We start from the raw sequence: 25,893 nt of genomic DNA, 5'->3' as shown, positions 1-25,893 counted from the left end.
AACTCTTTTCGGGGTCATTGGTAGTGTTTGAGATCTTTGGTTCTTACTAACAATTCCCTTAATGAATAACCTTGTAGATATTAATTTTGTACACATTAAACTCTAACCTACATGAGAGATCCTCAAATGTGGATCACTAGCCCTTGGCTAGTCAATTTACATACTGACAGGTAGTATCAGCTCGTCTTCCACAGGGGTGGTACAAATGAGCACCCTCATCCCTCAGCCTTGCCAACAGTGCATTATCAAATTTTGTATAAGAAAAAATTCTCAGTGAAAATTTAAATTTGCATTTCTCTTTATCAGTGAGATTACATATTTTGTGTATGTTTAAGGGCTGCATCTCCTTATATGTCTGTTTTTTCCCCCACCTGTGTTATTGATTTTTTCATTATATTATTGGCCTTTTCCTTATTTATTTCTAGGTACTCCATAAATATCATAAATATTAGGATTTTTTTTTTTAGATTTATTTATTCATGCTTACAAGAACCGGGGTATAGGCCAGATACGCGGGAGGGTGAGAGGATCCACCAGAGACAGAGCAGGGAACAGAACAGGCAGACTGCTGAAATACACTGCTGAGGGGAGCAGCGGGCGAGACAGGAAAGGTCCACCGTGCCCTGTGGGATTCTTGCCAGCCGGCCGGGATTGAACTCGTGCTGTAGAGGCTGCGGACAGCATCACAGTGATGAGCTCAACCGCCTGCACCACCAGGGGAGGCCCAATATTAGGATCTTTTTGTTTGTAATAAAACTTTCCCCCTCAGCTTGTCATTTGTCTTTTGACTTTTGTCATGAGGTTTTCTGTCATGCAGAAATTCTTGATCTTTATGAGGTCAAATATTCTTTAATATTTCCTGGATTTGGAGACATAGCTAGAAAAATCTTCCTCCCCTTCTGCTTTTGAAAGAAACAGATAATTTGTCCTTTAGGCCCATATAACGGGATGACATGGGCTGAGGTGCGCCCTGATTCCTGGCTGCATGTAGTTGTCATAGGGGTGCAGGCGCCTCCAAAGGAGGCCCTGAGGGAGATAGAGGTCATGCAGATGGAGCGGCAGACCCAGGCACTGTGAGCGGCCACATGTCAGCTCCATTTTGTGGCTGCCCCATGGCAGCTGGTCCTGTGGTCTCACTAGTCTCTCTGTGCTCATAGTGCGGTGGGACTTGCACTGGCCAGCATACCCTCCTCTGGCTGTGCTGAGGGGTGGACACATGTTGCTGGTAGGAGAGAGTTCTACATGCAGGAGTGGGGCCTTTGGAGTCTCCATCTTGGTGTTTACATTCTGTGATTCGGATTCTCTCCTTAGAAACAGAGGGACAGGAGTGAATGAGTTTCCCTTGCTGTTATTTATAACCTTCTCTTGCCATCTAAGGAGAAGGAGTCCTAGACACCAGAGGCTTTTCCCCCCCATCCCCTCCCCCCCCCCCACCGCCAGCACAGTATTTACATGGAATGCAAGTGTAAGGGAGAAGCTGGACAGAGCTCAGTGTGCTGCTTAATAAAGAGGAAAGACACCCGAGGTTACTAAGAAGGATGGCATCCTGATGGGGGATACAGTAGGCTGCAAAGCTGGCTTGGGGGGGGGGTGTCAAGGAAAACGAAGGAGATGATGGAAGTGGGAAAAAAAAGGTGTTTAATGGTGGTTTTAAGCTCTGCAATAGGACTTCACCCTCTGCCTTCCCTAGGACATCTCTAAAATCTGCAGCCTTCCCTGCTGTGTGTATGTGTGTAAGTAGATTCATTTTAGGACAAGTAAAAATAGACCATGTGGACTCATTCTGGGGTTTGCCAGGATGCGTTGAATTCAGCATTGGGGTGTTGGTGCAGGGCAAATACAGAAACTGTGAGGGATCAGCTGCCACTGAAGTTATAAAAAACCATGACAACGCTGGTGAATTCTAGATGCCAGTCCTGTTATCAGAATGCAGTGACAAAGAAAGGATTTACCGACTTGTCACTCAGTTGGAAGGTGAAAGGGCAGTGTTTCTTCAAACAGGGCCAAAGGGTTTTGCTCTGCAGATGCTGTATTTTCATACCATAAATTAATGCAATGCTACCTTACTGCATATTAATTCAAGAAATGGTTGGTGCATGCTTGCCCCATGCCATGGCGCACTCAGCGTGCTTCATGTGGTGTAGCGCAAATATAATGGGTCTTATGTGGCCCAGCCTATGTGTGCCTGCCAGAACCATCTCAGACACAAAAGCAATTAAAATCTTGGCTTACTTGTGAGAAAACATCAAAAAACATCCAATTCATTACTCAGAAATTCTTCAAGCGCCCTTTTTCATTCCACTCTTAGTATCTTTGATCTCATACCCGAACCCCCATTAAAAGCCAACCAGGGCTGTGCTTCCTCTCTCCCTCCCTCTGCCTCATCCTTTTAATGTCTTGGTGGTGAATCTTGGCCATTTTCAGAGCAAATTGAGGTTCTCTGGCTGCTGCCCTGTTCACTGTCATGATTTTGCTCACAAAAGCTCAAAAATGAGCTGGCAAAGGCAGGTGTCCCTTTAGGAGGGGCGTGTGTGTGACATCGAGGGCCAAGAACAGAGCTCTCTTTAGTGGGGGATGAGGCAGGCGAGAACAGGCAGTCACATGTTAGCAGCTTAGCTCTTGTTACGTTAGGATCTTTCTTCCTGATGCTGATGTTAAGGTCCTGGCCATCCCAGAGGGAAAGTACCTGCCTTTGCTTTTGCTTAGACATTCCCCTCCTGTCCTCTTTTCCAAAAGCAAGTGACAACAGTTTTCTTTTGGGAAAAGTAGTAACAGCTGGTACATTATTATCTGCAAAATGCTTTCAAGTACCTGTACTCATTTACTCCTCCCCACAGGCATGAAGGTGGACTTCATGCTTGTTCTCACAGTGGCCTGTCCCCCTCCCTGCCTTACCCTCCCCTCCCTTTTCTTTTCCTTTTCCCTTCCCCCCTCCTCTGACTCTCCCACTCTTCTCAGCAGGACTTGGGAGCGACCACTGCGTCCTGTTTCCAGAGAAATCATAGTCCGCTGGTTTCAGGAGGAGCAGCTGCCTCGCCAAGCTGGCTTCGAGAGGAGCACCAAGTGCATCGCCCCCTGGTTCCATGGTAGGATGTCAGATCAGCTCCCCATCTCCACTGGTCTCTGGGCTTGGGAGGAGGACTGCTGTCATCAGGGAACTTTGCACCCACAAAGATGGGCACTCTTGCAGGGTTAAGGGTCAGCTTCCTGCCTCACCTGGGTGAGAGTGGAGTGGAGGGAGGGAGGCTCTATTTAGATCCTTTATTTGTTCATTGAAGGGTGAGTTTAAGGCACATGTTTTGACTTCCTTGAGCCATGTGCAGGCATGCTGAATGACCTTTATTGAGGTCCTCGGGGCCCAAGGCATGGCATGTCTGAGTAGGAGTCCAGGAGACCCAGGGTCTGGTTCTGTGAACCTGTGCTTAGCTCTTCTGGTACAGGGATGGACACCACTCTTGCCCACTGGTCTCACCTTCCAGCCTCCTTAGTGGCACCTTCTCTGTGCTCACAGTGACTCACAGTGGTCTGGTGGACATGAGCTCCTGGTGGGCGGGACTTCCATCTCGTTGTCTGTGCTGCATCCCCAGATCCTGATTTAGGCCTGGCACATGGCAACTCTTTACTGCCCACCCCCCCCATTTCTCAAATGAGTCATTTTCTTTACTATCTCAGGCCATTGCGTTTTCTATTACCCTGCTCGCTTTTGTTCTTTCTAGCTTTTTGCATGGCTGACACAGTCTCATTTTTCGTCTCAAATATCTAGAACCTTGTACCTAAAGTCTCCTTCTCTTGTTTCCATTCATCTTGTTTATTTCCGTAAGAGTATTCATCCCCTTGGTATTTATCTTGTTATTTGGTTATTGCCTTGTCTCTTACCTGAAGACTAAGCCTGTGACACTAAGCACCTCGTCCATTTTCCCTAATGCCTAAATATCCATGGGAAGAACAGATGAAGGCAGAAATGAAGTGTCAGTCTTGCTTTCCTCCATTGGACACTGGTAGGTGTGTGAGTCCCCTTAGAGCAGAGTATTTTTTTTTAAAATTTATTTATTTATACATACAAAAGCCAGGGTACAGGCCAGAGCTGCGGGAGGTGAGAGGATTCACCAGAGACAGAGTAGGAAACAGAACAGGCAGACTGACTGAAATACACTGCTGAGGGGAGCAGTGGGAGAGACAGGAGAGGTCTGCTGACCATGTGGGTAGCTCCCTGACTGGCTGGGGATTGAACTCATGCTGCGGTGGCTGCGGATAACTTCACAGTGCTGTGCTTAACCCCTTGTGCCACCTGGGACGCCTGATGAGCGAGGGTGAGTTGGAGGCATTCAGAAACCCCAGAGACACATGAGGTGTTGGCTAGGCTTCCCAGGTGGCCATGTGTTCCCAGGGCCAGGGCCCATCTTAGGCATCCCTGCATTCCATCCTCATCTTTGCTTCCCACCTGTCAGGTGCAGAAACACTTCCAAAACAATTCACCGTCTTTCTAATCTGTTACCGCTGCTGCTGAACAATTCACCTCAGTTAATGGTTTCCTCATGTGTCAGTCGGATGAATGGTCGCCTACACTCAGTGACTTCCAGCAAGACTTATTTCTTACCCATTGGGGATCTGGACTTTAATCTGGATCTCGGGCTGAAAGAGCTACCTCTGTTGGGAACTCTGATGGTCTCATGCCAGAGATCAAAGAGAGGCATGCCAGCCACAGACCGTTTGCTCACATGCCTCTGGCCAGTGCCAGCTTGGCATCTATGGTGGGAATATTTTTGAATGATAACAGAGCCTTTTATAACCACCATCCAATTTTGAACCCTTCTTTCTTCCAGAGGAAGGATGGAATGTCTGCTTATGGCTCAAAGGAAGAGAGTTAACATTTGTGGTGCTGAGCCATACATTCTTGGGACCAGTCCTGGGAATCTCTGCTTCTGACTTCTGTTTCACTTGTGTAATGCTACGGCGCCTGAGTGAGCTTCCTTAGAACCACTGTTTTCCTTTTCCTTCATCTGTTTTTATAATCACAAAGCACAATAGCATCTTAGGCTCCTGAGGGTGCAACTCAAAATTTCTGGGGGAGGGTGGGGCTCTGGCAGGGGTGCTGAGTGCTTTGCAGCAGCTGTGGCAGCAGTGGAGAGGTGCATGGCATAGGTGTGCATATTCACCCTTAGTTTTATTTTCCATCTTGAGTTAAAAATGTGATTTTTATATTGTCACAGAACAAACAGACCCATGATTTAAGTCTCGCAATTTATGTAACGCATTTCATGTTCTTTTGACAGTTCTACCATAAAGCTTGCAGGGAAACTGCTAATCCACTGACTGGAGCTATTTAGTGACAAAGTTTCCATTGATCTGTGACAGGATGAAAGGAAAAAGCTCATTTATGGAGGTTGGCCAACTACCTTTGCTTGGAAAGGACTGAGTTGTATTCTTAGATGGTATCCTTTCCTCAGTTTCGGTGTCAGTGTCCTATATTTATGAATTGAGGTTGATAGCAAGCAGTAGTTATTATATGTTACCTTTGCTCAGAAAAGCAAATAGGTAGCAGCCCTACGTGAGGTTTCAAACTCTTTAGCATAATTTTGCTCATATCTAAAGTTCCAAAGTGTGGAGCTCCTTGTGTGGCCTGAGTTCTTTCCCAATATAGGAATTTCCTGACAGTGTCCCTGGTGGGACCCTCCTACCAGCCCCTGTAGAGACCGGGAGCCCTTGCTCCACAGACAGCTGGCACCAGTCTAAAAGTTGCAGCCTCTGGCTGGGGCTATGCCCTTTGCTGGGCATCATAGCTGGGGTGGCTCTGCTCCACATATCTCTCAGCAGGCCAGCCAGACCTGCTCACCTCATGGCAAGGGTGCAGTTTCCAAAAAGCAAGTGGCAGCTTGCTAGGCTCTTGAAGCCACTTGCATCCCCTGTGATTGGCCACAATATGTCACAGAGTTGAGAGGTGGGAAACTGTATTCTGCTCCTTTCATCTGAGTAGCTACAAAGTCATGTGTCAAAGGGTGTGAATACAAGGAGGGGAGAAGAATATGAGCCAATAATACAATCTGTCATAATCCCATTATAAATATTTTCTTTTCTGGGCAAAGCATTCCTGACTGGGTTTTAGATGCAGGTTAAAAATGACTACTGGGACTTCTATTTTCTTCCTTTCCCTCCAACACATTTGGATAGATTGTGTAATCACAAGAGCAATGTGGACAAGGAGCCTGAAGATGTGGCACCACCCTAGAAGCTAGCAGTTCTGTGACTTTGGATATGTCCTTTAAAATACCATGGATGAAGCTGGGATGACAACATCTGCTTCACAGGATGCTTTTGAAGAACAAGCCGGGGAAACGTGCTTTCTCCCCCACAAGGAGCCACGTTGAAGTGAGCGTTGATGTCCCCTGAGTCGGAGGTCCACCAGAGACCCCACCTCCTCCTCTGGGAAATTGAGTTTGGGGGGAATGGACTCAGAGCCCAGAGTGGGTGAGGTGAGGTGTTTGCTTCCCTCTAGGATTACAGGCTTCGCCCCTGTTAAGAGGAATGCTGCTAAAGTCATTCCTCATTCTTCCGTGTTCATTAATATATTCCAGGGGATCCCAGACAAACTTCTAGTTATACGAAACAGTTCTGAGAAAAACTGGTGCACATGGACTTGGCTTTGGGGAAAAAACAATCTATTTTTGGACTTTGGCTTGTATCTAAAATTATTAAGACCATCTTCTGTCTGAACATTGGCTCAGTTGGAACCCATTTCTCTTTCTGAACTTGCTTCCAGAAGACAGTTTTAGGGGAGCCCTTGGTTTATTATCTTGGCAACTGCCCATTGGCTGTCTTGTATCAAGCCCTTGGGATTTGATGGGGGTGGGGCTGCACAGTGGATGTAGTTGACGTTAGAAATTATTCCCACACACCCTGCTCAGGTGCTGAAAGTGGATCTCAAACATGGGTCACCTGCACTCAGATGGGGTGTTGTTCCTAAGCTTTTTCTGACAAGTACAAAGTGGAGGCCTCCCAGGGAGCAGACACCCACAAAGCACTGCTACAGGGCACCTGGCAGTTGGAGGAGGTTTTTTGAGTGTGAAGCAGGAGCTCCCAAGTGGAATGGGCACTGCTTCCTATGCCCACCATGACCTCAGAGCACATGTGCAGGAGATAAGAGGAATGTTGATGGTCACAGAGCTGCGAGGTCCTAATGTGCGCCCAGGTCTTCAGACTTCTTTCTTTTTTTTAAAGATTTATTTATTTATGCATATGAGAGCTGGGGTACAGGCCAGAGATGGGGGGAGGGTGAAAAGATTCACCAGAGACAGAGTGGGGAGCAGAACAGGCAGACTGGCTGAAATACACTGCTGAGGGAAGCAGTGTGCGAGACAGGAGAGGTCTGCTGCGCCGTGTGGGTTGCTCCCTGGCCTGCCGGGAATTGAACTTGTTGCAGAGGCTGCGGATTGCTTCATAGTGCAGTGCTTAACCCCTGCGCCACCAGGGAGGGCCCCTCTTCAGACTTCTTGCCCACCTTGTTGTTGACCACAGAGCCTCCAAATGTATTTGAGGGAAGGAAAAGATACAGAAGCCACAGTAGAGTTACTGGCTACTTGAGGGAATGTCTGTCTTGGGAAAGGGAAGCCTTGAGAGAGGGATGGATGTGGGAACAGAGCCACACCTCTTAGTGTCTGGAGTCCTGTCTTGAGAAAGTATCAACCAGGGTTCAGGGACGGGAGTCTGTGATCACATTTCATTCCAGTAGAAAAAAGAGTTTTTGGGTGGCTGAAGCTTGCTTCTGGCCAGTCTGGATGACCAGTGAATTCCCCGAGGGCTTGAAAGCTTGCTGCTCCTGGCAAGTGTGATGCAGTGTGATTCTGAGGCTGTGCTCTGCTGACATGATTTCAGCACCACTGACCTTCCCCTGCCAAGCCTCCAAGCCTCTCCTGCAGTCAGGAGCTTTGGAAAGACAGAACAGGGTGCTCCAGAGTCTATGGGCTGAGGATTGAAGGTTTTCCTCTGATCATTGGGCTTCTTCACTTTGCTTATTTCTCTATTACTGGTGGTATTTTTGGTTCAGAAGTTGAGGTACAGCAGTGGTGACCCCTCTGGCTGGTCCTTCCAGGAACTCTGCTGGCAAGGGGCAGAGAGCGGGCAGCCGTGCAGGGCCGGAGGTGGGAAGGACTGTGCCCTGGGAGGCAGAGGTTGAGTAGGAGCAGAATCATTGCTGGGTCCCCCTAACCTCTAACCTCTGGGCTGCACAGAACAGGAAGTACTGGACTTGCTGACCAGTGCTGACTGTTGGTGAGTCTTCCGGGGTGATTCTGCCATTCATTCTTGCATGTTTGTCTGACTGTGTAGATGAGCAGCGTGGTTTAATGGCTCCTGCTCACGGGCACTCTCACTTCACTCTCACCTGCCCCTCGAGTGGCTCATTGTTAGCCCTTTATAGGTGACCTTGCCAAGGCCCAGAGACCGTGAGAAACCAATTCCTCTGCACCCAGCAGTAAGGACCGGAGCTGCGTCAACACAGATGTAAGACCTCTGGCTCCTACTTTTCCCTACTCCATTTTGGCAACTCCTTAACAATACTACTATCCAAAGAGAGAAATTAGTGCAAAAAAGTGTCCTCTCTGTATTTACAACCCCTTCTTGTATATTATTTGAACTTCTTTCATGCACAACCCCAGTTCTTTATTTTAAACCTCACCCCTCCTCACTCTGTCCTTTGCAGAGCTGCCCCTGCTTTCCTGGCCCAACTTGTGGGAAAATTTGGGAATGCACAGTCTGGTTTTTGGGAAGACTCACAGGAGTTAGAATTTCCAGGGTTGAGATGGAGAGAGTGAGCCAGATCAGGGCCCTGTCCTAGGCGTCTAAGATCAGTAGGAGGCTAGGAAACTGTGGTGAGGTTTTGGGACCTGTTGAGAGGTAGCAGCCAGCATGGCTGCAGAGGATGGGGGAGTGTGGCTTAGGTGCTAAAATCCATGTCAAGCAAGGTCGCTGAAGAAACAAAGGGGTGGAGAAAGGAATGACACCCACGTCTTATTGGTGTTATAAGGGTTAAAGGTATTAATATTTATGAAGTGTTTAGAAGATGCCTGGCATGAAATAAATGCTTGTGTTTGTTGTATGGAATAAAAAACTTTGAAAGCCGTTGGAGATGCAAATCAGGATTTGAGGCATGCGAATGGTGGCTTCAAACCCTTAGGGCATGTCACTGCAAACCACTTACAGTGAAGACACAGAGGACCTCAAAGAACTGGGTGCAAAAAGAAAAGTATTTATTTAGTTTTCTAAAAAAAAAAAAAAATGTTCAAGTCTGAAATTTTTTTCATCATGAATATCATACCCATCTTGAAATGTTTTTTGGAAAGCTGTGAGATGTAACACACAGGTCATTTGGAAGGATGGTTAGGTTGTCACGATCCATCATGTCAATTCAGATTGCTAATTTCCCTCTCCTGAGTAGAATTTGGAATGGAAATTTTCCACCAACTCTGATCCCAAATGCGAAAATTTCTAAAGAAGAAGAAAGTAGGTCAGTTGACCTACTTTCCTCTTATGTTCTTGCTTAAGCTGTTCTAACAAAGAAGTAAAGGAATCTCTTTTCTTCTAATTTTTAAAAAATTGTGCACTGGCTATGTAGTCCCCCCCCCCCCAAAAAAAAAAAGATTACAAAGAAGAACAGAATTGTTTTTGTGCTTTAGGGAAGCAGACTGCCTTGGTGTTCTCAAGAGTTTAACTCTTTCCTTTCAGCTGTCTCAAGTGCAGGGTTCTTAGTTTCAGACCTGTTGTCTCCTGTCTACATAACACTTTCACTTTGGATGTTTTGTTGAGATCTTTGGTTTTCTGAAACACGTGTGGGTAACTCAGATGTCTGGAAGGGCCAGGGACTGGGGGACCCAGAAAACTTAAAACGTCCCATGACAGAGTCATATGCTCATAGGTTTCATTTAAAATAATGACACAGGGCCTCCCCGGTGGTGCAGTGGTTGAGCGCTGGGTTGCGAACTGCCCGCAGCCTCTGCAGCGCTGGTTCTATCCCTAGCCACCAGGTGAGGGTCCCACATGGCGCGCAGACCTCTCCTGCCGCCCGCTGCTCCCCTCAGCAGTGTACTTCGTCAGTCTGCCTGCTCTGCTCTCCCCTCTGGCTCTGGTGAATTCTCTCACCCTCCCACGCTTCTGACTGTACCCAGTGCTTGTATAAATAAATAAATAAATCTTTAAAAAAAAATAATGACACAGCTTTTGGCCTTAGGATCCAGGCCTCCTTTGCAGCCTCTGGGAGAGCACCAGGCAGCACCTCTGACTCAAGGATGTGACATCCTAGAAATGCCTCCTGTAGGGGGTCAGCCTGGCTTGCTGGACTTGCAATTGTTTTTTTCTTGGAAAGATCACAAATACAGTCTGCCCCCTGCAGGCAGCGTTTTGGCAGCCTCATTTCAAGCTTATTTAAGTGTGGAAACAGAATGACATTCCTTCACTTTTCCAAAATTTCTTCAGTTTCATGAATTTAAATCCCAGCCCCCTCACCCCTCTAGGTAGTAGCGGGGAAATAAACTCTAGTCCATTTGTTTCACTTTATCTTACTGAATGGGGTAGTATTTTTAGTTTACTTGGTCACTTTAGGGAAACTAGGTCTTTAGGATTTCCTTCCCTTCCTCCCTGCTTCTTTGCAATAGGGCAATTGAGTGTTTGGGTCTTCCCTCCACTTGTGGGGTAGTAGACACAGGGATGGCTGTGTGCAGATGGGCAGGCTCCGTCCTACATGAGGGTATGTGGTTGGGGAGGCAAGAGAGGCTAAGATCTGGGTCCCCGCTCTGTTCCAGGTCCCCTCTACTTGGGGCTGCCTCCATCTGGAGGATCTGTGGCATCCTCAGGCAGCAGGCTCCTGACCTCGTACTAACCTCAGGGTTAGTATCTAAGGGGTAGGGATGGTGGGTCTCATCTTTTATTTTTTTAAGATTTATTTATTTTATACAAAAACTGGGGTACAGGTCAGAAGTGCGGGAGGGTGAGAGAATTCACCAGAGCCAGAGCGGGGAGCAGAGCAGGCAAAAGGACCGAAGACACTGCTGAGGGGAGAAGCGGGTGAGACAGGAGAGGTCTGCTATGCCATCTGGGGTACTCCCTGGCCGGCGGGGAATTGAACCGGCACTGCAGAGGCTGCGGACAGCTTCGCAGCGCGGCTCTCAGCCGCTGTGCCACCAGGGAGGCCCAGGTCTCACCTTTGAGATCACACTGGCTTTCATGTTTTAATCGATAATTTATTGAACTTTTACTTTATAGAGGCTTTATGTTAAGGAAACATATCCAGTGTTTCATATACTCCTCAGAACTCTCTGAAGAGGTAATGATATTAATGGCAAGGTACACAGAGCTAACAGTGTGCTGGGCATTCTGCTAAGCTCTTTAATATATTAACTTTGTCCCTAGAACACCACTGTGAGCTTGCTACCAGCAATTAGTCCCATTTCATAGATGAGGAAGATACAGAGAAGTGAGGTCACTTACTTCCTAGTAAGTGGGGATGTGGGATTTAAACCTGATGGCCTGGCTCCAGAGTCCATGCTCTTGTTGGGAAGCAGTGTTGTCATCTAAAAGGTGAAGAGCAAGAGGTTCTGAAGGTTAAGTGATGACCCTGGGGTTCACAGAGCTCAGAGAAGCTGTTCCTTCCCAGGACAGGACCTTCCCTTGAGGACGAAGAGATCGCCGTTCTCTAGGAGACAACCAGTTGTCTCTGGCTTGTAGGCCAGCTGCATGGCCTCTTCCTGCCTGGGTAATTGCCTGTTCTTCCTGAGGCCGGCACTACTGTCCCCCAGAATTCCTGAAGGATGCTGTCTGAGACCCCACAGTTTGCAAAGTCTTCATGTGACCAGTGGAGGAAAACAGGAAATGGTCAGCGTTTGGGATTGTTGAGTTACCTGGCAGGGACCTAGCAGCCAGCTTCCCCGTTGAAGGTCTTTAAATAAACAATTGGTCGATTATGAACATTAAGCTTCTATTGTGTGCTGGGCACTGTGCTAAGTTCAGGGCATGCGGTGGACAAAACTGATAATGTCTCTGTCCTCATGGCATTTGCAGGAAAGAGGGAAAAGTTAAACATAAGGTCATGGGCAGCATGATAACGCTTCAGTGAGTAAGAGACCACACAGACAGTGACACAAAATTCCTATTACCTGGGGACAGTGTGGCCTTGGAGTGTGGTAGCATTTTCCCTGGGCAGCAGCTTCATATATCTCATGTTTACCGTGTCACTTGATAGTGTTCTTTTCTCTCATGCTTGATTTAATCTCACATTGTTTTGTTCTTCATGACCTTTAAGGGCATAAAGTCCACCACTAATGATACCTTTGTGCAACCATGAAATCACCTAATGATGCATTTCTCAGAACATATCCTCTTTGTTAAGTGATGCAGGACTGTAATAAAGAAGAGAATTTATTTAAAACATTGTGTTATTTTAATTGAGAGAATGTTGATTTACAACACTGTATATGATTTAGGGGTACAGATTCATACCTCTTTATGAGTGTGTTGCCACACCACAGCCCACCACTGAGGCATCCATAGTCCTCCACCGTAGTCCACTGGGTCCCCTCCCCATTTTTTCCTACCCCCTATTCTCTTCCTTTTGGAGGCTTCAATTCTGTAGTCAAATTTCTAAGGTTCGTTTTGTCTTTTCCTTTGTTTTGTTACTCTACATTCCACATATGCGTGAATCCATCCAGAATTTGTCTTTCTCCCTCTGGTTTATTTTGCTCAGCATAATCCCTTCCAGTTCCATTCATGTTGTCACAAATAGCAAGACTTCTAAAAATAGTGCAGTGGTATTCCATTGTGTCTATAGGCCACATCTGCTTTTTTCACTCTTCTGTCTTTGGGCACTCATGTTGTTTCCACAACTTGGCTATTGTAAATAGCGCTGCAGTGAACACAGGAGTGCATGTATCCCTTTGAATAAATGATTTTGCACTCTCCAGATAGATACCTAGGAGTAGAATTGCTGGACATTACGGCAGATTTATTTTTAATGTTTTGAGAAACTTCTATATTGTTTCCATAGGAGCTGACCAGTCTGTATTCCCACTAAAACTCTGAGTATTTGTCTCCACACTCATAACAAGAAACACTTGTTTCTGGTCTTTTTGTCTCATGGGTGTGAGGTGGTACCTTGCTGTGGTTTTAAATTTTTATTTCTCTATTTATAAGTGACAATGAGCATTTTTTGATGTGCTTGTTGTCCATCTGTATGTGTTCTTTGGAGAAGTGTCTATTTAGCTTATCTGTTCACGTTTTGATTGGGCTATTTGTTTTCTTTTTGCTGAATTACAATGATTTCTTTGTTATTTTGGATATTAGCTCCTTGTGGATGTATGATGTACAAATAATTTTTTCCATTTGGTAGCATGTGTTTTCATATTAATGATAGTTTCTTTTGTTGTGCAGAAACTTTTTGGTTTGATATGGTCCCATTTGTTTAATTTTTCTTTTGTTTACTTGCTCTTGTGGTCAAGTCTCCAAAGACATTACTGGAACCAGTGTTGCAGAGTGTTTTGTTTCTATTTTCCCCTATGTATTTTATGACTTCATGTAAAAAAAGAATTTATTGACTCATATGATAGAAAAACCCAAAGGTAGGCCCAGCTTCAGGCATTGCTTGATCCAGGGAGCTTGCAATTGTAGCTCCTGGCCTCTCCCCCCTCTCTCAGCACTGTTGCTGTCCATGTTATTTTCATTTTCAAGCAATGTATCAGTTGTGGTGGTTGATTGGCTACATTCTCCTAGTTCAAATGGAGCAGAAGAGGGGGCATGTTTTTAGCTCAACAGTTCCAATATCAGTCCCAATGTTCTGCCTTGTTTGTCTACTGTGGTCACATGTTCACTCCTGAACCAATCAGGGAGGCGATCTCTGATCAGCTGGGCTCGAGTCACATGGCCATCCTTGAAGTGGGAAAGAGTCCATCTTATTGCAACTGCACAGAGTGCAGAGAGGATGTGACTTCCTCAAAGAAGTCACCGTTTCATTGCCAGAAGAAGAGCAAATTGTCCCAAGCTGCCTGGACCAAACGATTTCTGCCACAGAGAGGAAAATAACCTATCCTCTGTCCTAGAGAAACTGTCATTACCGTCAGCAAGACTGGCATGGATCAAATATTAAGTTTGTATATTCATTTAAGGTGTTATGCAGTGGCTTGTGTAGCCAGTTTCAGAAGTCATTTTGCTGGGTAGTGGTCACCCTTGGTCATGAATGGTGATGTCAGTGATTTGGACCTGCCATGTCAGCTTGGAGCAGACAGCTGTGGGCCTGGGGGATTGTTGCTTGTGCAAAAATGTCTGGAGCCAAGAAGCTTGTCCAGTGAAATCCTTGTTTCAGCAGTTAGCTGTGGTTAAATTTCATTGGGAGTTATAAAAAATGAGGCATTTGAACTCATTCATCACAATCTCTTTGGCTTTAGGATGCTTTGAAAAATTGTTGAGAATAAAGAGCTTAATAATTCCAGCCTCCTTAATGATTGCGTCTGGAAAGTATGGCAATAAGACAGCAAAGTCACAAAAATGAATGAGGACTAGCTAGCCTGTAATGAAGGAGTTGCCCCCTCGTGGGGTGTAGCTGCAGTGAAAGCTTTAAGAAATATGCACATTAGAGAAATGGAGACCCATAAAAAGTGTCTGGCCTGCCTGTGTTTCTTTTCAGGGAGAAGCCCTGACAGAGAAATAAAAGGAGCACATTTGGTTACTTAGGTTCAATTCTGAGGTAATGGTTTTAGGGAACAGTATGGAGGTGGAAGAGAGGCTGGGAGCTGAATCCTGGGATTTGCTAACAGGTGGATTTATGGGTCTATTATAGCAGAATGTCTTTGGAAAGTATGCTTAAAGTGCCTTTCCTTCCTGGGGCTGCCACTGATTAGCACCAATGAGTAAATATTTTGATAGTGAGCAGGACAGTATTTGAAAGCATTTGCATGCAATGCAAGGAGACAATTAGGTGAAGTGTCAGGAAGACGCACAGGGATTTGTACCCAGGGTATAGTAACAGAGACACCAGGAGCTGCTGATCCCCTCCCAGGACTGCTGGCTACAAAAGTCTACATGTGTTAATGTGAAAGGTACTGAGAGGGGGAAAAGAAGCCTGGAATTCTTTGTTGTGCCTGTCAGCGTACATCTTTCCTAATGCATCCCCCTACTCACCCTCACCCAGTGCAACCATGGGTGGGAAGCTGCTGCCCTGAAGTCTCAGGTCCCTCACCTCAGTCCTGTCCATTTCTGTGGAGGCCCAGCAGGGGGCGCTGCAGTTAGTCAGATTTCCTGAGAGTCAGTACCCAGAGGAGTCCTGGACAGTGGTGGCCCAGGTGGTGCAGTTGCCCTCTCTCCAACACCATAGTGCCCACCAAGAGCCACCATCTGCATGTTGGGTTTCCGCCTCCATATCCAGATTACAGGCAATTGCCTAGTCTCTCTCTGTGCGATTTAGGCTAGGTGGGGTTTGTGCTTGAGTCAGCAGCCATTATTCTTCTGGCATTCTTTCCTTAGTATAGCAAATAACTTTGGGTGACACTAACGTGGGTTCATTTTAACAGTGAAGAAAGATTTACTTGGCCAAGATAAGGCCATAAACAGCACACAGGTGACTGGAAACGTAGATTTGTTTGGTTTGGTACTTGCTTGCTAGAGGCTAGGACATTGAATGCCCTGACCCTTGGGGATGGGCCTGTCCAGACAGGAAGGGCCCTTGCCCTGTAGACTGGGCATAATTTTGGCTTGCAGATGTTTGCCACTACCCCCGACCCTTCACATCAGGCCCGTTGGGAACCGCCCGTGACTTTGCTTGCTGCACTGTGGTCAACCTGTCACTTGGTCAATGCTCAAGTGACCTTGACTCTGAGCAGTCTCCCTGAGAGGCCTCAGCAACTTCATGTCTGAATCTTCATGGTTCGTGCTGCCAGCTCAGGAAGTGCTGGGGCAGGAGGGCTCTGCCAGGCCACACCTGGCACATGCACATGTTCTCCGAGGGCTTCCCAGCTGTAAGCTCTGGACACGGGATGTGGCTATGGGAGTACAACCCATCTGGGAGCACAGGCTGCTAACAAACTAATAGCATGTGCATAACACCGACATAAAGAATGCTATCCCTCTCTCCCCTCACTGCCACTTAACTAACTGTGAGACCTTGAATCAGAAATCAATCTCTTTGAGCTCAGTTTTCCATGCTGTAAAATGGGGAGAATAAAAATATCTTCATTAAAAGATATTATGATCATTGAAATGAAATTATGTATAAAAGCTCTTTCACAGTGTTGGCACAATGTTCTCTGGATGTGCTAGGTAATGGGTTAAAACTTTAACTAATGACTGTTTCAACAATATTGAAGCCTAATACTTTCCAGACATAGAGATATGGAAGGAACAAGAGAGACATAATTCTTGCTCTCAAAGACCCTATGTTTACAAAATTATGATAATTTTTATATTAAATTTTGTGGAAGCCACCTTTCTTGCATGACTTATATCATATGCTATTATTGGGTTATCAAGTAGAGGGCTTTTAGTTTACTCTCATGTTGGTGATTATTCAGGGGCTGATTCTGCTCTCAGGGCACCATGGAAAATGTGCAGAGATATTTTGTCACATCTGCGAGATGCTTGTGGGTAGAGGTGAGGGATGCTACTAAACAGCCTCTGTGCAAAGGGCCGCTTCCTGCGGCAGAGACTTATCTTGCTCAAAATGTCAATAGTGCCAGCTTGAGAAACCCTGATCTGTGTCTATATTTGTACATATATTTCCTTCAAATTTTTTAAAAAATATTTTACTTTATTTTTTAAAAGATTTATTTATTTATACATACAAGACCTGTGGTACAGGCCAGAAATGTGGGGGGTGGGTGGGGTTGGTGGGGTGGGGTAAGAGGATTCACCAGAGACAGAGTGGGGAGCAGAGAAGGCAGATGTACTGAAATACACTGCTGAGGGGAGCAGTGGGCCAGACAGGAGAGGTCTGCTGTGCCATGTGGGTCACTTCCCTGGCTGGGGAATCAAACTCTTGCTGCAGTGGCTGGGGATAGCTTCAGAGTGCTGTGTCTTATCCCTTTGAGCCCCCAGGGAGGCCCCTCCTTCATACCTTTTAATTGTTGCTAGAAGGACTTTCTTATTTGCTTGTTATTATAAATAATCTTTTCTTACTCTGATTCTAGTTAATATCCGGAAAAAAAAAAAAAACCTTTAAAGTTCTAGTTAAAGATAATACTGCACATCCTCGCCAACATTTGTTGTTGCTAGTTTTTTTAATATGTGCCATTCTCACTGGTGTAAGATGGTATCTCATGGTAGTTTTGATTTGCATTTCCCTGGTTACAAGTGATGTTGAACATTTTTTCATATGCCTGTTGGCCATTTGCATTTCCTCTTCAGAGAAGTTTCCTTTTAGCTCTTCTGCCCATTTTTTGACAGGATTATTTTCTTTGTTGTTGTTGAGTCTCATCAACTCTTTGCAGATTTTTGCGATCAGTCCTTTATCATTAGTGTTGTGTGCAAAAATGTTCTCCCAGTCGGTGGGGTTTCTCTTTGTTTTTGTTATTGTCTCTTTTGCTGTGCAGAAGTTCTTTAATTTGATGTAGTCCCAGCTGTTTATCTTTGCCTTCACTATCACTGCTTTGGGTGATATGTCTGTAAAGATGTCTTTGATGTGCATATCACATAGTGTTTTTGCCTATATTTCCTTCTATGTATTTTATAGTTGGTGGGAGTGCAAACTGGTCCAACCACTATGGAGAGCTGTGTGGAGATTTCTTGACCTACTAAACATAGAGCTTCCATATGATCCAGCAATTCCACTCCTAGGTATTTACCCAAAGGACACAGAAACATCAATTCCAAAGAGCACCTGCACCCCTATGTTTATAGCAGCACTATTAACAATAGCTAAGCTTTGGAAACAACCCAAATGCCCAAAAATAGATGACTGGATCAAGAAGATGTGGTACATATACACCATGGAATATTACTCAGCATTCAAAAAGATAAACACATGCAATTTGCAGCAACATGGATGGCGCTGGAAGGGATCATGCTCAGCGAAATAAGCCAGAAAGAAAAAGAGAAATAACGGATGGTCTCACTCATAACAGGAATCTAGAAAACTTAAATAAGGGACCAGGAAAATGAATAACTATAAGAAAGTGAAAATCAAAATCAACAAAAAACTATGAACCAGAGACACTCTTATGGGGGGTGGGGGGGCGGGGTGGAGAGGGATTGGGGTCAAAATAAGGGGGTTGCAATTGTATGGGGAATATAAAAATAAAATTTATTAAAAAAAGATAATACTATCTCCTCTGTATCTTTCAGTTTAACTCATTTTGTAACAAATATTCAATCACTTTAGCTCAAAGTCCTGCCTTGCCCTTCTCCACAAGTGTCTCCAATATCACCCCTCTTTCCAAAATGATGTCTGGGTGCAGGGGATGCTCATGCTTTGGCTTAAGTCAAAGAAGGCCCTCGTCAGTGACTCATCTCTGGACCTCCTTCTGTTTTTAGTAACCTATGGCTTGATCTGCTACCAGCCTGGGGAAAGCTCTTATCTGCTCAGCAAGGACATCTCATAGACCTATCCCATGTTCCTCTAGAGTAGGTCTATAAAACGCTGTGTTTGGACAGCCAAACACTGCTCTGAATGTATAGGGAGTTTCTAAAGTGTAAAAATTACTTTTTATGTCTCTGTCAATACTGGCTTGCAAGGCTATTTCTAGCTCAGTAAGACTCAAACCTGGCTACGTATTAGAATTACCTGGGAAGATTTTAAGCATTGCTGGTACTTGTTATACCCCAAATGAATTAAACAAGACTCTCCTGTAGTGGGCCAGCGCTGAAGACAGTGCTCAAGAGACTCCAGACAGTAGGCATTGTCATTTCAATCTCATTAGTGACCCTTTTATCTTGGTGATAACCTCCTACCCTCAAAGGACATGGAACTGATTTTGAGTAAATGTCACGGTAGTGATGTGGGGGAGTTGCAAAGCACAATATTAAAATGTTTTTTAGTGTTAAACATGGCATACATATAATGTATGCATGCACATATGTGTAGGGCATAAGGAAAGCTTAAGAAGTCACTGGTCCTTGGAATATCCTGTGGGCTTTTCACTCTATAGCCCTCTTCCTTCCACCACATATGTTCTCTAGCCTGAATATTTTGGCCACCATTTCTTTGTTTCACTTGTTATTTACATATCAATCTCCAAACATTATAGTACTTAGCTCTGTGAGGTTTTCAACTTTCATATATATGAAATCATAGTGTATTTATTTTCAGTTATTACCTTGTTTCACGCTTCACTGAAAACGTTTTCTCACTACATTTTTTCATTTCTTTTGTCTGAAGGTCATACTATTCCCAGTGCCTATCTTTTAGTGGTTAATTTAGATAATTTAGCATGCATATGTAACATATTCTAAACTTAATATATATCTTTACCCTCTTCCTAATTTTCAAACACTAATTATCCTACTCCCAACTGATGACCAGTATTATAGCTTTATCTTTTTTTAACCTTCAAAATGTGTTCATTATTTATTATTATTGTTATTTTGAAAGTCAATATATATTTTTAAGTTGACCTACAGTACCAATACTCATCATTTTTCTAACATCTCATTTTCTCTATTGGGGATTATATATCTTCTTCCTGAAGAATATCTTTAGAGTTCCCTTAGTCGTCAACTCTACCAATTTTTTTTTCTGAAGCGGTCTGTATTTTGTCCTTCTCCTTTAAAGATAGTTCCATCAAACAGTTATTTTTGTCTCAGCACACTGAAAGTATTATCCCATTGTTTACATTTTGTCAGTCATCTGCTTTTTCTCTCTGGTTGACAAAACAGGACATTGAATAGCTTTATAGAGTTTCACTATGTGTCTTTGATTAATTTTCAAGCATTACTCTTTTAGCATTGTCTCCTGTCCATTTTACTCTCTGTTATTCTTTGGGATTCAGATTATAGATGTGTTAGAAATTTGATTCCACCCTTCACATCTCTTAATATCCTGAGACTTAGACTTAACTTCTCTTATGTTACAGTTTTATAAATCTCCCACGAATGTGTCATTCTTAGTTGGCACTGCCACTCTTCAGTTACCTTATCCCTTTTTCCCCTCTACCACATCACAGTTCTTTACTGCTTACACAGTCTACCCAGCCTTCAGGGGCTCTTCATACCTCCTTTCATTAACTCCTTAAACTCCCCTGACTTCTGTAGGGCTGGCCTCATTGATTTTGTGACTTTCATAGCATTACTGTCCCTGCATGAGATAATGGGTGTAGAGCAAAGAACTCTGGGTTGGAGTCTGAGTTCTAATTCTGGCTCCTCTAGGAGGATGATGGGCAGGGAGGAGTGAGGAGGAAAAAGAGGTGATGCAGGGTAGAGTAGGGCAAGTAATCTAGATCTTCTGATTCCCCATCTCTTCCCACCCACTCACCCTCCAGACCCTGATCCAGCAAACACATCTCACCCCAGATGAGAGCAGTGCCAACAAAGCCTTTCTGGGAATGCCACTGACATGGTAACAACTCAGAGATCAGACCTGTCTCTCACGGTGGTGAAACTACCTTGTGTAGGATTGCAGAACCTGAGAAAAACTTGTTCTTAGAACTGAAGTGCAGCTTAATTATGTGCCCTGATTATGAAATGGTTTGCCTGGTGTCCACAGGTAAACAGAGGAAATCTTTTTACTTCTTTAGAGGAAATACTCTTTAGAGAGAGAACCAAGGCAGCAATCATAAGTCATTCAGGTCTCCTCATTAAAACGGGTCTCTTAATGCTCTCCAGTGGCCAATGCTTGTTGACTTGAATTTGTAATCAATAGGTGCTATAATTCTGGCTCATTACTAATACTTTCCTTACCCAATTAATCCAAATTAGTGTGGCTTAATTTAGAGAAAAGCATGCTAAACTCAGGTCTTGTTAGAAACTCTGCCTCCATGCATGCTTACAGCTGATGGGCTAAGGTGTACTCCCTCTGTGGAAAGAAGCCAGTGCAGGTGGTTTCTGAGGACCTCCCTTCCCCACTGCCTCTAGAAGGATGAGGGGCAAGGAGGAGTGGGGGGGTGAAACTACTAATTTTCATTTTTTCTATTTTTAAACCAGGAATTATTAGCCGAGAAGATGCTGAAGATCTCCTTGAGAACATGACTGAGGGAGCATTTCTGGTCCGGGTCAGTGACAAAATATGGGGTTACACCCTCTCCTACCGCCTGCAGAAAGGGTTCAAGCACTTTCTGGTGGATGCCTCTGGGGATTTTTACAGCTTCCTGGGAGTGGACCCCAACCGCCATGCAACGCTCACCGATCTCATTGATTTCCACAAGGTATCCTTTTAAGGAGTGCTGTTTGGGGATGAAATTAATAGAAAATTGAGCTGAAGGGACAGGTAGACTGCAGGTACTCTAAGGGATGGAATGGAAACTGAGCAGCCCCAGAAGTTCCTTAGGGTCACAAGGACATAGATCTTCTGGGAAGAAGAGAGTAGAGGTTGTCCAGGACAGGCTCTGGGGTGCACTCTTCTCTCTGACTTGCTCTCTGAACCATGCATGAACCTGTGACCACAGTCTCCAGGCCCCTTCTCACCTTACGCACCTGGAGGCTCCCTACTGTCAACACTAGGGGTTGCTTGCTTGTCCTTTGGTCTGACCATTTCCAGAACATCTCTCCTGAGAACATTCCAGGCTGGCCTCTTGTAGCTCTCTATACTTAGTGAAGCCTGGCAGTCAAGACCTTGGTTAGAGAAGATTTTCTAGTAGAGCTTCCAACTACAACTTTACCACTTAGTACATGTGTGACCTAGGGGAATTTCCTTAGTCTCACTGAGTTTTAGTTTTTTTTTTTTTTTAAGATTTATTTATTTATACAAGAACTGGGGTACAGGCCAGAGGCATGGAAGTGTAAGAGAATTCACGAGAGACAGAGCAAGATGCAGAACAGGCAGACGACCGAAAACACTGCTGAGGGGAGCAGTGGGCACGACAGGAGAGGTCTGCCTCACCATGTGGGAATCTCCCTGGCTGGCCAGGAATTGAACCTGCACTGCAGAGGCTGTGGACAGCTTCACAGGGCTGTGCTCAATCTGCTCCACCACTGGGGAGGCCCAGTTTTAATTTCTTTCTGGGCAAATGGATGTAGCTAATACTTAGCTCAGCTCTTATAAGCATTGAATGAGGGACTGTATACAACACATTCTGTAAGTGTACAGTAGTACGGAAGTTCTCGTTTCCCAAGACCTCTTTTTGTTATGTTTCCTGCTGTGGACCTCACATTGAGCAACATGTCGCCTTCCATCTTGTAGAGAGAAGCAACTTTGTGTTAATGTGACTGTTGGTGAAAGTAGTAACTGGGAGAAAGTCAATGGTGGAACCTGGTGACCCAGAAGGGAAAAACCAGGGTTGTGGTAGCTCAGGGATCTCCCATCTTCTTGAGCTGTAGAAAGCTTAGCAGAATGACTTGACCATGTCACTGGGCTTTTGCTATAGTGGGGAACCTTGAATTTGTATTGCTCTTTCTTTATGGGACAGCTCTTGACCTGACCTTGTAAGTAAAACATATAGAAAAGCACCCATTTATAAATACCCAGACATTGGGCAAAAGTACCACAGAAAACTGGATCTAATCAGGATCATGGCAGATTTATTGATCTCAGAAAAACTCTTTCCTAATGATAAGAAAGAGCAAGGGAGAGAATGTGTGAGTGTTTGCTCTTTCTCTGAGTCAAGCATTATGTGTGCTTTCTTTTAATTCTCACGATCTATCTATGAGGGAGGCATATTACCCCATTTCACAAATCGGGAAACCAAGGCCACGGACTTGTTTTCCTGACTTGAAGGACTTGTCTAAATTTTCATGGTTGGTACTAGTGAGATACAGGAGGTAAGCCTCAGGCTGTGTGCCTCCAAAACTTGTGCTCTTTCTTGTGTACCACAGTTCTGGCTTTCCCTGTCCTAGATCAACTGCTTTGAGCAGCGATGAGCTCCCTTGTCACTGCAAGTGTCCACGTGAGAGTAAACGGCCGTCTCTCAGGAAGATGTACAGGTTCCTGCGTGGGAAGGCTAGGCCAGATGTCTTTGAAGGTTTCTATTCTGTCCAAATCTAAGGGTTGAGACTATCAATTTAGTTTTTAACACAAAAGAGAGGGCTCCCTGATGCTCAAGTAGAGATCTGGTGGCCAGTTTTCATAAATTAGGCTTAAAATTTTTAATTATATAATAAACTTAGCATTCTAAGATAATAAAGAAGAATAAAAATCTAACACGAAGTGAAAGCATCATTCATTTCAAATCCCCATTTCTATTTCCCACCTCAAACTAATAGTTTGCCACATGCCTATGCAAGTATGTCCTGGGCATTAACACAGACATTTATGTACATTAGGAAATACATAGTTTTGTTATTTTTCACCTAAATTGGATAATCCTTTACCAGTTGCACAACAATTCAGTTTTTTAATGTGCTTTATGTATTATAGAATTTTTTAAAAAGTATTTTAAAAGCTAGTCTCTGGATAGAGTTTTAAATACCAACTGCATTATTTTAACTTTAGGCAACTACTCAAACTTTTATCCCTTTGCTTCCAGTTCAGTAAGGAGGGATTGATAATAGCACTCACCTCTTAGGGTCACTGTGAAGCTTCAATGAGATGTCAGTGTGTAAAGTGCTAAAACAATCCACCAGAGGCAATTGTTGGCTGTTACTGAAATAGGCCTATGCGACCTTCCCATGTCAGCATGTGTCCTGTGTCCTTGCAAAGGTCCCATGTGGTGCCCACCCTCTGGATAGAGATTACAGTTTAGTTATCCACCTCCCTTTTGATGTCCACTGTGTTTTCATGACCACAAACAGTGCTGCAGACACTTGCTTGGATATATCAATTTGGGCACATTGCAACACTTTCTATAAGATGAATCCCTTGAACTGGAGGGGTTGGAGAGAAGACTATACATATTTTAATTTGAAATGCTCTTCCAAATTGCCCTCCAGAAATGTCACACCAGTTCATGCTTCTGCCAAACTACATGAAGCTGTGGCCCACACGCTGCTGGGGCTGATCAATCATTTTAATATTTACCCGTTGGATGGGGAGACAATGTTGTTTAGCTTGCAGTTCTCTGATTACTACTGATGCTGAGGAGCTTTTTGGATATTTAATGGCCACTTGGATTCCTGCTGTGAATTGTCTATTCATCTCCTTTGTCCATTTTTCTACTTACATGTGTCTTTCTTATTGATGTGTCAATTCTTCCAGCTACCAAATTGCTCTTTAGTTATGTCCATTCTGTTCTTCAGTTCTGTTGAAAATTTTCTTTGAATTTAAATGGACATCCTTTTCATTTCCAGGTTCTATAATTGGTTCTTGTTTCATGGATGATATATCTGCCTTATTCTACCAGGGAGATTCCTATACATCTCCTAAAGGTTCTTTCTGTTTGTTTTATGAACTTGATCTTTTCTTGGGAGTCAGTTCCACTGAGTTTGGCATCTTTTTTAATGGCTATAATTTTCCTTATATGTATGTAAATTTGGGGCTATGAAGTGATCTTTGAACACTGAGGTTCCTGTTTATCCATTTATCATCTCCTTTCCCAAGTCCAGTCTCTCTATGCTGGAAGAGTTGTGATTGACCGTGAGTAGCTCATCTTCTGGGCATCGAAGTGCCTGAACTTTCTAGGCCTAATTCAGCCTCCCACGGAACTGCGTGCCTCTTCTTATTGCCTGAACTTCAGAGTCACAGACCTCAGCTGTCTGCTCCGCTCCAGTCCCTGCTGCACTTCACTCCTCTAAGTATATATCTGGGATGTCTTTTGGTTTTCAAGTATTCTTTAACAGTTTTGCTTCGTTGATGTCCTTCTTATTTTCCAGTAGTGTTATGGGTTTATTTATTTATTTATTTATTTTTAAAGATTTATTTATTTATGCGTTTAAGAGCTGGGGTACAGGCCAGAGGTGTGGGGAGTGAGAGGATTCACCAGAGACAGAGTAGGGGACAGAACAGGCAGATTGACCAAAGGGAGCAGCTGCTGAGGGGAGCAGCGGGTGAGACAGGAGAGGTCTGCTGCGCCTTGTGTGTTGCTCTCTGGCCGGCCGGGGATCGAACTCATTCTGCAGTGGCTGAGGATAGTTTCATAGGCTGTGTCTTAATCCCTTGCGCCACCAGGGAGACCCCGGTTTATTTATTTTTATAAGCAGATTTCCACCTGTCATTTCTAGAAATTTGAGTGAGAAAGATGATTTTACTCCTCTGTCTTGAAACTTGGTGTTTGTTCCTTTTCCTTCTTGATAATATATATTTTTTTCCCTTTTAGGAGGAAATTATCACTGTTTCAGGGGGAGAGTTGCTGCAGGAAGCCTGTGGACAGAGAGACAGCCCGCCAGACTACCATCTGTTGTTTGAATGATTTTTCCCCCCTAGCAATTGGACTCCTTTACACATCCTTTTCTCTGAACTGCACATAAGAACTTCCCAGCTCAAATCATTACAGCCTTCTGGAAGATCCACCACTACCCAGAGGAACAAGTATTTTAGTATATTTCAGGGACATGAAATATATGGTATATATCGCCCAACCCAGTACCCAGGACAGCAATTGCTCATAACTGATGCAACTCTTTCATGAAGGGTTTAGTTCTAAAGGTGAAGCCCATTTGCCACTGTTGCCCTAAACTGAGCTTCTAGAGCACATGAATCATGTTTTAATAATCCAAATTAATCCCAGTGTTGAACTCTGAATTTAACATATGGCAGACATTCACTATATGTTTGCTAAATGAATGCACTTCTTCTGAGTGTTTTCCAACATTGATCAGTGATAATTCCCAGTAAGTTGTTTCCTATTTGTTACTGTTTGTAAAGTTGTGGATATTATAGAAGAAATCTTGTAAAGGATTTTTATGAAG

The 25,893-nt window shown here is 44.3% G+C and overlaps 1 protein-coding gene across 2 annotated transcripts in view; it reads left to right on the top strand.

Moving 5' to 3' along the window:
• The window catches only part of SH2D4B (SH2 domain containing 4B), a 65,222-nt gene extending 39,794 nt beyond the window's left edge, over positions 1-25,428 (top strand). Inside the window, exons 7-9 of one of the 2 annotated variants that reach the window (XM_037496794.2) lie at positions 2,959-3,086; positions 21,100-21,320; positions 25,302-25,428. In XM_037496794.2, the coding sequence (XP_037352691.1) occupies positions 2,959-3,086; positions 21,100-21,320; positions 25,302-25,394 (442 nt within the window). In that variant the 3' untranslated portion in view covers positions 25,395-25,428. The remainder of the gene's footprint in view (positions 1-2,958; positions 3,087-21,099; positions 21,321-25,301) is intronic. The other variant, XM_037496795.2, reaches the window with a different exon arrangement.
• Positions 25,429-25,893: the final 465 nt, after the last annotated feature.

The sequence above is a fragment of the Talpa occidentalis genome, unplaced genomic scaffold, assembly GCF_014898055.3.
Source record: "Talpa occidentalis isolate TD23 unplaced genomic scaffold, MPIMG_talOcc4v2.1 talOcc4.8, whole genome shotgun sequence".
Lineage (NCBI taxonomy): Eukaryota > Metazoa > Chordata > Mammalia > Eulipotyphla > Talpidae > Talpa > Talpa occidentalis.
This window is presented reverse-complemented; position numbering and strand designations above follow the sequence as displayed.